At 38.3% G+C, this 10,284-nt stretch overlaps 3 protein-coding genes across 4 annotated transcripts; 2 read left to right on the top strand and 1 right to left on the bottom strand.

Annotated features, from left to right (window-relative positions):
- LOC140963787 (peroxidase 7-like) lies at nucleotides 1-1,614 on the bottom strand. Its single transcript, XM_073423183.1, has 2 exons — nucleotides 1,162-1,614; nucleotides 1-783 (listed from the first exon to the last, which is right to left on the bottom strand). The coding sequence occupies exons 1-2, from the start codon at nucleotides 1,429-1,431 to the stop codon at nucleotides 37-39; spliced, it is 1,017 nt and encodes a 338-aa protein (XP_073279284.1). The 5' UTR covers nucleotides 1,432-1,614; the 3' UTR covers nucleotides 1-36.
- Nucleotides 1,615-2,667: 1,053 nt separating this feature from the next.
- Nucleotides 2,668-5,790, top strand: LOC140963784 (serine/threonine-protein kinase RHS3-like). The gene is made up of 3 exons (XM_073423180.1): nucleotides 2,668-3,059; nucleotides 3,522-4,302; nucleotides 4,680-5,790. The coding sequence occupies exons 2-3, from the start codon at nucleotides 3,551-3,553 to the stop codon at nucleotides 5,536-5,538; spliced, it is 1,611 nt and encodes a 536-aa protein (XP_073279281.1). The 5' UTR covers nucleotides 2,668-3,059; nucleotides 3,522-3,550; the 3' UTR covers nucleotides 5,539-5,790.
- Nucleotides 5,791-6,191: 401 nt separating this feature from the next.
- LOC140963786 (isocitrate dehydrogenase [NADP]-like) lies at nucleotides 6,192-10,284 on the top strand. Of its 2 annotated transcripts, XM_073423182.1 has the most exons (16): nucleotides 6,192-6,438; nucleotides 7,016-7,059; nucleotides 7,143-7,252; nucleotides 7,739-7,776; nucleotides 8,047-8,124; nucleotides 8,215-8,268; nucleotides 8,343-8,444; nucleotides 8,611-8,702; nucleotides 8,790-8,893; nucleotides 9,030-9,098; nucleotides 9,166-9,281; nucleotides 9,422-9,456; nucleotides 9,534-9,676; nucleotides 9,773-9,895; nucleotides 9,970-10,101; nucleotides 10,188-10,284. In XM_073423182.1, exons 1-15 carry the CDS (start codon nucleotides 6,390-6,392, stop codon nucleotides 10,061-10,063), a joined length of 1,251 nt encoding a protein of 416 aa, XP_073279283.1. In that variant the 5' UTR covers nucleotides 6,192-6,389; the 3' UTR covers nucleotides 10,064-10,101; nucleotides 10,188-10,284. The 2 variants fall into 2 exon arrangements, with proteins under 2 accessions (XP_073279283.1, XP_073279282.1); XM_073423181.1 differs by having other exon boundaries at nucleotides 9,970-10,284.

Raw genomic sequence — 10,284 nt, 5'->3', positions numbered from 1 at the left:
AAAAAAAAAAAAAAAAAAAATAGCCGTGAGATGTTTTCAATGGTTAACATAGTTGCAGTTCAATCTGATTTGACCCTGATTTTTCCCTGTCAGAACATTAGCATTTCCGACCTTCACCATTGACACAGCAAACTGGCTTGAGAAGAACTCGGGCTGCGTCGCCATTAAAGTGACCAACGAACCTGTTCTCGAGTCCGAGTAAAGCAATTGATCCGTTGAAAGCAAGCCCATCTTCTTTCCAAGATTTTGATAGTAAGCCACATCAAATGTCCTTGGTGTCGTGGCATCAAGATTGACGTAATTAGTGTCGAATCTGCATTGTGTTTTCAGTAGATTCGAGTACTTTGAGTCCAAGGTGGGGTCAGGTTTCCCAGTTCCTTTGAAATTAAACAACCTTTGCTTCACAGAAGCGCAGGTGCTTCTGCCAATGGTGTGTGATCCAGAAAGAACGACCAAATCGACGAAGGTGAGCCCCAGTTTATCGAAGAAACTGAGTAAAGAAGTGATATTTTCGTGGCCATGTGGGACTGCGTTCGCTTCCTTTGCGAGGGAGACTAGGCCGTCTTTTCGGCCAAACGGCACTTCCCAGAATGGGCCGCCAGCAAGAACTGTCGTGTCGCGGGCTGCGGCGGTGAGGATGTCGGCGCAGGAAACGGTTTTGGGGCACTGGCGCTCCACTTCTGCCTTGATCTCGTCGATTAATGCGAACCCTCGGAGGCTCTTGCTCGCTTCTGCTGCCCTCTCGCTGCCAGGATGGTTTAGCAGTATTGAAGCGTCGCAGCCCTGCAAAATAAATATTTATCTAATGCTTACTCAAAGACCATAAAGCTAGTTACTTTCATACATATTGGTAAGAAATTTTGATATTTTAAGATGATTACTGTAATACATTGCGATCAAGAATTCAAATATGTAGCTACGCTCGATCCCTTTGTTAATTGATCTAGTGCATGCATTAAATTTCGAGCATTCAGGTGGAAATGCATCATTTTACTGGAGGGAGATGCATGCGCGCATTAAAAACAAGAGTCAAAATCTTTTGGCTAAAAGTTCACTTTTTCAGGTAAATTTCATTTGACACTACTGCTGGTCCACTCTCATTCGTATTGTAAGTTGTAACAATATATCACACATCATATTGTTTTTTTATGAGTCAGTTACCCTGACGGCGCAGTCGTGGAAATGGAGACGAATGATACTCGGAGCCATGGTGTAGTCTTTTTTAACCCAAGCGCTCACTTTTTGTTGGATTATGCGCTCCAGATTCGGGCATGACTTCAGATAATAAGTAGGGGATAGGTAAGCAGATGCAGGAAGCACTGCAACTCGTGGCTTTGCCTGTGGCTTCAGTGTCTTCGGTCGGCCGATCACAGGTGCGGCCGTGGCCTTCGCGAACAGATGTAGCAAAACAATTACGCAAACCCACCTCATTGTTTGAAGATTTTGGTATTTTTTTCATGCAAGTTTTTGTATAAATTTTGCAAGTGGCACAAAGTTTATTTGTATACATGTATTGGTATTTGTTTGGAGAGAACGTGCGTAGCACTAGCTAGGTGACATGCTACCACGCCGAAGGTCATTTTCAAGAATCAAATACTTGCCAAATTTCCTGGTTACAAATATTATTATTAATTCAATGAACGACTGAAATGGAAGTGTGCGTGGACTCTTCAAGGCAAAACCAGTGAAGGTTGTAAGCATTTTAAGTGCCTAGCTGGCCTTGTTTATCTTACATTAGTCTGTCGTGATCAACGTGTCTTAGATTAATTTTCAGTCATGGATCATATAATACCCACTTGAGCACCTCATGTTTCACATTCAGTTAACTATGAAGCCATAAAAAGGCAGCACCATGCCAAAAAATGCAAAGCATAAAAAGTTGATGTCTTGAAGAAAAATACTTACATTGGGTGTGCTTAGAAACACAGCCCACAGAATTTTGTAACAATTAAGCAAATGCTGAAAATCTCTAAAGACACACCCACAGAATTTTGTTATGATTAATCAAATAAGGGATCCAAAAATCTAAGTGTAGCATGAGAGTATGTTCGGTGAAAGTATTTTGTACTTCACAACCTAAAGGTGTAAAGTTTCGTTTCAGATCACACAATCAACAATATCATAAATTCATCCAATAAAGGAATGTATAGAATCGAAGTTCGCTAAGAGCATTCTAAGTTTCTAACTGTATAAGTGTTGGCAAATGAGGTATACAATTGTCTGCAGATATCCCTGCTCCCATATTTACACAGACATGGTAATAGCCATGGTCACTGCCACTGATAACCAACCGACAAGAAAAGGTGATCGTGATCGTGATCAGATGTAGTATATTAGAAAAATAAAAGAAATGACAGTAGAAAATTGAAACACATCCACAACAGTAAGTTTCTCAACGTTCAACAATTCATGAGAATCTGAATGATTTATTGTTTACTGCACAACGTCATTGATTCAATGCTACTGTGAACAGAACAAGAAGGAACGCACATTTAGCAAGTCTCTCTTTCTAGGTTACACAGTGAGCTTGAAGTTCAACTTTTGTGAGATTTCAATTTTGTAAGATAAATTTTTTATTTAGATGTTCATATAAAAATATATTATTTTTTATAAACAAAATTTACATATTTATTTTGTTTCACTTATTTTGATATTAAAGAGCAAATATAAAATCCAAGTCCGACCACAATTACAGCGTTTCAAACGGCGATCCTTGCGCATCCCCTCTCCTTACCTTACCTCCCCCCACGTCTTTCGATTTCTTGCTCCCTATTTTCTTCTTTCATAAATGGGTTTTCAATTTTCCTTTCATACTCCCCACTTTTTCCTCTCCTTACCCGTCAATGGAAATGGCTGTAGAAGCTATATCAATGGCGAAGACCAAGTTCCATTGCCCTTGGTTGCAGTTGATTTCATCCGAGACCCGTTAATAAAATCCCTGCTACCCTTTTATTTCTCTTGCCTTTGCCTTTTGGAATCAATGTTCTACTTACGATTGTTTGGTACGGGGAAGATACGTTGTAGCTAAAGTGGTGTTGGAGTATCTCACAGATAGCCAGGTGGGTTTCTCATCCATAGCTCATTTACGAATTTCTTGGAATCTTTGTACAAATTTTAAAAGCACGGCGATCATATGCTTTAATTATTTGACCTGTATTCAGATGAAAAACTCGGGAGCTTTAGTCAAATTTGGTTCGATTTTAAATGAAAGCACTGGCATGTATCTTTTTGGGGCAAAAATTTTTTTTTAGAAAGATTTATAGAATGGTGTGATTGGTTTAGTCTCAAGAGCCTGCATGGCTAGAAATTATGGAAGATATTTATTAAGAAACTATTGATGCGTTTTCTTACGTTTTTTTACTCGATGTCTTTTCTTTGTTTCTCCCCTTTTTTGTGGCAACTGGCAAACATATCAAATCTTGCATTTCGTTGTTATTGTTCTTCTAGTGGTACAATGGTGGGAAATATGAATGCCATTTTTGTTTTGTTTTTCTGTGAATGCAAATGAATTACATCCACAGAAGAAAACGAAAGTGAGCCGGCGAGCAAGATGGATCTAGCTTCCAAAGGTTCAGGCCCATCTACATCAAATGCATCTCATTTCTTGAAGAAATCAGAGCAAATGCCGAAGAGGAACGGCAATCATGGCAGGGTCTCACCATGTGAACCTATCTCTGTCGGTCCCGGATTCCAAAATAATTCAACTTCAGCTCATAAATCACCGAGTGATTTTAAAAGAACGGAGGCAGCGATGTCAAATGGGACAAATCCATGCCCGTTTCCCAGCCCAAGAAGAGTTGTGGCTACCGATAAATTGACTAGTGTAACATCTAGCTCATCTACTATCCACCATGGCTGGAGTAGTAGCAGCAGCTGTAGTGACAGTGTGGACGGTACAAGTACGCCCCTCAGGCCCCACACAGGTGGGGATGTTCGATGGGATGCCATTAGTTCTGCTTCTTCCAAAGATTCTCCTCTTGGTCTCAGTAATTTTCGGCTTTTGAAACGGCTTGGATATGGAGACATTGGAAGCGTCTATCTTGTTGAGCTTAGAGGAACCAATGCGTTCTATGCCATGAAAGTTATGGATAAAGGTTCTCTTGCAAGTAGAAATAAGCTACTTCGGGCTCAAACAGAACGAGAGATTCTTAGTCTTCTTGACCACCCTTTCTTACCGACATTATATTCGCACTTTGAGACTGAGAAGTTTTATTGCTTGGTCATGGAATTCTGCAGTGGAGGTAACCTTCATTCTCTTCGGCAAAAGCAGCCCAACAAATACTTTACAGAGGAAGCTGCTAGGTCACCACCTGATTATTTTAGTAATCTTTACATATCTCTGTTAATTGTATGTCTTCTCGCTTTCTCTGTTGCATCCGTTGTATTAATCAGCCACGGCCTACAGCTGTCCCTAATGTCCTCTTTGACTAGCTACGCACCACAAAAACTAAAGCATGATGCATAGTCTGCTATATGGTTTAAAATTTTGAGTTGTATTGGCAATATTTGTTTTAACTTTTGGTAATCAGCGAATATCAAGTCCTGCTTATCAGTTCATTTAATGATTTAACTTAGTTGCGCTGAATATATGCTCTAGTTATTTTCTAAATCAGTATGAGGATTGCATAGCAAGGATCTGAATGGATTTGAAGTTTTGTTTGTAATTTGACTTTCTGCAGATTTTATGCATCCGAGGTCTTGTTAGCACTCGAGTATCTGCACATGCTTGGAATTGTTTACAGGGATCTAAAGCCAGAAAACGTGCTAGTGAGAGAAGAGGGTCATATCATGCTTTCTGATTTTGACTTATCTCTCCGTTGCTCTGTGAGTCCAACACTAGTAAAATCTTCATCTGTCCATGCCGGAAATTCAATCGATGCTTCTAATTGTGTCATAGACAATGAAAATGCAGTGCGCAGCTGTATGCAGCCATCAACCTTTTTACCACGGTTCCTCCCCACCAAAAAGAATCGAAAATCAAAATCCGACTTTGGATTAGGCCATAGCATCAACGCCCTTCCCGAGCTAATGGCCGAGCCTACAAATGTACGTTCAATGTCTTTTGTTGGGACACACGAATATCTCGCCCCAGAGATCATCCGAGGAGAGGGACACGGTAGTGCAGTGGATTGGTGGACATTTGGCATTTTCTTGTACGAGCTCTTACATGGAACTACCCCTTTTAAGGGTTCAGGAAATCGAGCCACACTGTTCAACGTTGTTGGCCAGCCATTGAAATTCCCTGAAACTCCACAAGTTAATCTTTCAGCCCGTGATCTCATACGAGGGTTACTTGTGAAGGAGCCACACAAGCGAATCGCATACAAGAGGGGTGCTACCGAAATAAAACAACATCCTTTCTTCGAGGGTGTGAACTGGGCACTGGTCAGAAGTGCCTTGCCTCCTTCTATTCCTGAACCTGTCGATTTTCTGCAGTTCGCATGCAAAGAGTCGGACAAGAAAATCGCTGATATTGGAAGTGATAGGAGTAAAGGCTCCTCTACTGATTCTCCTTGTGTTGATTTTGAATATTTCTAAGGCTAAGGATCTCGATGTTATTGGTGACGAGTGAATGTATTTGTATCGTTCTGTGGAGAGTATTTTGTATGATGACGAGGTTGGTTTCACATTATGTTGTCTATCAGATTCTATAGGAACATATGATTTCACCTAGCAAAGATCTCTAGGTTTAGTATCCTTTTGTGTGTGTTTTTTTTTTTTTTTTTTTTGAGTGAGACATATTCAAGATAAATACATTTAAAATTAATTTATTACAGGGATAAAAAAATTTATTGCACAGAGTTTCACATATCTATTCTTATTATTATTACATATATAAAATTGATTCGTCTTATCGAAGTTAACGTGTATTATTATATGGTAAAAATTTGTGTGAGACGGTCTTACGGGTCGTATTTTATGAGAATAATATCTTATTTTGGTCATCCATGAAAAAAGTATTACTTTTTATGTTAAGAGTATTATTTTTTATTGTAAATATCGGTAGAGTTGATATGTCTCACATATAAAGATTCGTGAAACTGTTTCACAAGAGACCTACTCTTTTTATATATAAAAAAGATGACATATTTTTTGTGAATACTCAAATTTGTCACATAAAATCTGAATGACAAAAGTAGGAATCCGTTTACTTCAATTTTATGTTTTTATAAGCTACAAAGAACTTTATAAAAAATAAGTTTAGTAGATCAAATGTTTTTATAAAAGTTGTGAAAACTACAAATGAACTCGTCTCATAAAAAGGATATGAGCCGTCCTTACATTTGTTACAAAGTAGGAATCATTATTCTATGCTGTTCAGCTTTACTTGTAATTCTTTTCAATTTGAGTTCTTGGGAGTAGAAGAAGAAATAGTGCGGTAGCAGCCAATGACCTTCGAGAAGATCAAGGTTGAAAATCCCATCGTCGAGATGGACGGTGAGGTTTAAAATTCCGTTTGTCGTGCTTTCAGTATTGGTGTTTTCTTGATTAAGATCCAATTTTTCCATGTCTGAAAGCTTTGAATTAAGTTTTGGTTGGATTACGTGGGCATCAGGGGATCTTTTGGTGGTGGAGATTTAGGGGTTCTTTTTTTCGGTTGTAGATTGCTATGGAGAATGGTGGCGATGAGGATTGAAAAGAAAATTTCCAATTTTAAGCTTATCGTTTCTAAAACAATTATTTATACTCGAAATTAACTAAGTCGGAGTTCTTTGTTGGTGGTGGTGATCTATGTTATTGCTCGTGCTCTTTAGTTGCAATAGGGTGGAATTTCTCCCGGACAAGATTAGGTAAAGCCACGAAAAGTTTGGTACGGGATTGTTTGTCATTCGTGAAGTTCTTTTTTTTTTTTTAACCAATGGAATTGTCCTCTCACGATTGAAACCCAAAAAACTTGTAAAATCTCTTTTAAAAAGTCACCGCAAAACCATCAGTATCCACACACTTCTATTCCCGTGCAAACAGAGAAAAAAGATCATACTGATTACTGACTGCAATGAAAAATATGGTGCAGGTGATGAAATGACTCGAGTTATATGGAAGCTAATTAAGGAAAAGGTTTGGGTGGTTATTCTAATTTTCTCCATGTGAAAAAACAAAATCATTATGCAGCAGTCTAATTGATTTTATGCTATTAACAGCTTATACTTCCTTTCTTGGAGCTAGACATAAAGTATTTTGACCTTGGTCTTCCTCATCGTGATGCTACCAATGATAGAGTTACAATTGAAAGTGCAGAAGCCACTCTCAAGTATGTAATGTATTTTAAAATTGTTCTACTTATACTTCAAAGGGTTAACTGGGTACATCTATTTCCCAGAATTATGCATGCAAGATCATCAGTCAAATTTTAGAATGGAACATGAGCTATTATCAGTGTTTAATTCATCTTGTATGAGAAAGTGAAACTCATGATATTAATTTTTCTCCCCCTTTTCTTCACTTTTATGAATGTATTCTGGCTTGTATATATTTTGAACCTAGGGTGGCCCTGATTTGATATTTATGTGTACAATCGCTGATGTACTTGCTTATCTTTGTCACTTTCTGTATTAATCAAATTTTATGTTTCATTGTTCCGATTCGAATCCCCAACCAAAAAGATTTGGAAAAAATAGAGAATTGGATAACTGTTTCCCAACTCTTCTGCATTTGGGTTATCTGAGTTTTGTATATGGTTATGCTTGTATTAGAAGTTAAGCCATGTAATCTATTATTTTCCTTTAATAAACTCCAGGTACAATGTAGCAGTTAAGTGTGCTACTATCACTCCAGGTATGTGCCTTTATCACAATATTATCTGCATTCTGCTCTACCTGATGCCTATTTTAATTTACTTATTGGATCTGGCTAGGATTTATTACTTTTGCCAGTCAACACCAGACCATTATTCTTGAATAATAGCTAATGACGTTGATTTCGTTTTCCTTGAAAAAATCGTGGCATTATCCATGTCCGAGCAACGTTTATTTCGAACAATTTTTATATTTTTATCTTACTTGCTTCTTAAGTTGACATTCTTAAATTGATTGTTTTGTTGAATAGATGAGACACGGGTCAAAGAGTTCGACTTGAAACATATGTGGAAGAGTCCAAATGGAACCATTCGAAACATCTTAAATGGTTGACAAACCTCTTTCTAGTTTTATCTTTTTATTCTGAATATTTGTTTCTTGCCAATTGTAATTGAATTGTGAATTTGACATGCTGCAGGGACAGTATTTAGAGAACCAATCCTATGCAAGAATGTACCTCGGCTTGTTCCAGGTGTTTATTCTGAGTTCCTTGGCGATTCAAATGAGGGCTATTTCTCCCTTGCTTGACGTTTCAGTTTTTTTCAGGATGGACCAAACCAATATGCATTGGCAGACATGCTTTTGGTGATCAATATCGAGCTACTGATCTAGTAATTCAAGGAGCTGGAAAACTTAAAATGGTTTTTGGTACACTTTCAATTAATCTTATTTTCTCAATAGCTTTGCAGAAAATAGGTTTTAGCTTTTTGCATCACCTTTATTGCGCTGACGAAGACCTTTGTCTTTGTTGTCACCTCTCTCTCAAATATATGGTACGGATCTCAATAAAAGTGACTATCCGAATGTATTGCAGAGCCCACTACGGCTGATGAGAGCATAGAACTGGAGGTATTCAACTTTACAAGTTCTGGTGGTGTGGCATTATCCATGTATAACACTGATGAGGTTTGAGTTTATGTATGTCTTTGTACGGGGAACTAAATTATTTTGGTTATTGCATGATGAGATTAGTGATAAACTTTTCATTTTCAGTCGATTCATGCTTTTGCGGAGGCTTCAATGAACACTGCTTACCAGAAGCAGTGGCCACTTTATCTTAGCACCAAAAATACAATTCTCAAAAAGTATGATGGAAGGTAATCTTTTCTTTTGTCGCGCTCTTCAATTTTCAGACTCTGTCATCATCATTTTCAATTTGTGCATTGCTGCACTCTTTAAGTTTGTACATTGTTTCTCCCGCATCTCTTTTTTCTGTTGTTTCAACTATTGAAGATTTAAGGATATCTTCCAAGAAGTTTATGAAGCAGAATGGAGGTCCAAGTTTGAGGCATCTGGTATCTGGTAAGCCCAAGTATATGAAAGAAATAGAAGTTGAAGTTTTCTATTAAAGGTTTTTTTGATACAACAGGTATGAGCATCGGCTGATAGATGATATGGTTGCTTATTCTCTAAAGAGTGAAGGAGGTTATGTTTGGGCATGCAAAAATTACGATGGGGATGTTCAAAGTGATTTTTTGGCCCAAGGTTTCTTACATCCTTTTCTACGAATTTTCATGACCAGTTCCACCTACAATGGAGACACCTAGAAACATTTATATTTCCTCTAAAGGATTACGCGTTTTCACTAAAATGAGGTTGACAACTTGTCTTCTCTCTTTCTGCAGGATTTGGATCTCTAGGTTTAATGACTTCCATACTCGTATAATCCCACATCATCATACTCTCCCGATGCCTTTTCATTTGATGGCACTTTCCAACATTTTACCGGTTTAATAGGTATGCCCTGATGGGAAAACAATTGAGGCGGAGGCAGCGCATGGCACAGTTACACGCCATTATCGTGTTCATCAAAAAGGAGGTGAAACTAGCACTAACAGCATAGCATCAATATTTGCCTGGTCACGGGGGCTTGCACACAGGTAACAGATAACTTCACCTCATTTTACCTCTTTGTTTATCGCTATGGCGGATATGTTTTTTGTGTAGTATTACATTACATTTGTTCATATTCACAGGGCAAAATTAGACAGTAATGCCCTCCTCTTAGATTTCACACAGAATCTTGAAGCTGCCTGCGTTACTAGCGTCGAGTCAGGAAAGATGACCAAGGATCTTGCTATTCTGCTTCATGGTCCTAAGTGGGTACCGTTTGCAGTTTATGTTTTTCTTTCTTTGAATATACACGCCTTACATGCAGCTGCATTCTTCACAGGGTGACTAGGGCGCAATATTTGAATACTGAGGAGTTCATTGATGCGGTTGCTGAGGAATTGAGAGGCAGACTGCCTAAGAGAGCAAAGATGTAAATAGACACGAGGTTAACTTTGTGCAAGACTTTACTAAGGTGAGCCGATGCGAAAATTTAAATCAAGTTGTGCTTCATGGTAGCATCAAGAATGGCTTGATGACATCAGTATATCGTAAATGCAGATCCACCTTGTGTCTAGGCATCGAGGCGCTTTGCTCGTATATCTATATTCGCGTGAAAAAACTTGTTGCTTACTAATAAAAAGTGGTATTTCTCTCA

This window comes from Primulina huaijiensis, chromosome 18 (genome assembly GCF_012295235.1).
Source record: "Primulina huaijiensis isolate GDHJ02 chromosome 18, ASM1229523v2, whole genome shotgun sequence".
Taxonomy (NCBI): Eukaryota; Viridiplantae; Streptophyta; class Magnoliopsida; order Lamiales; family Gesneriaceae; genus Primulina; species Primulina huaijiensis.
Note: the sequence above shows the minus strand (reverse complement) of the source record. Positions and strands in the feature narration are given on the sequence as shown.

Coding starts and splice junctions, on each gene's coding strand:
- LOC140963784 (XM_073423180.1), top strand. CDS start 3,551: ATGGATCTAGCTTCCAAAGGTTCAGGCCCATCTACATCAAATGCATCT. Junction 4,303..4,679: donor TTTACAGAGGAAGCTGCTAG/GTCACCACCTGA, acceptor GACTTTCTGCAG/ATTTTATGCATCCGAGGTCT.
- LOC140963787 (XM_073423183.1), bottom strand. CDS start 1,431: ATGAGGTGGGTTTGCGTAATTGTTTTGCTACATCTGTTCGCGAAGGCC. Junction 784..1,161: donor TCCACGACTGCGCCGTCAGG/GTAACTGACTCA, acceptor TTTATTTTGCAG/GGCTGCGACGCTTCAATACT.
- LOC140963786 (XM_073423182.1), top strand. CDS start 6,390: ATGACCTTCGAGAAGATCAAGGTTGAAAATCCCATCGTCGAGATGGAC. Junction 7,060..7,142: donor GGAAGCTAATTAAGGAAAAG/GTTTGGGTGGTT, acceptor TGCTATTAACAG/CTTATACTTCCTTTCTTGGA. Junction 8,703..8,789: donor CCATGTATAACACTGATGAG/GTTTGAGTTTAT, acceptor TTTCATTTTCAG/TCGATTCATGCTTTTGCGGA.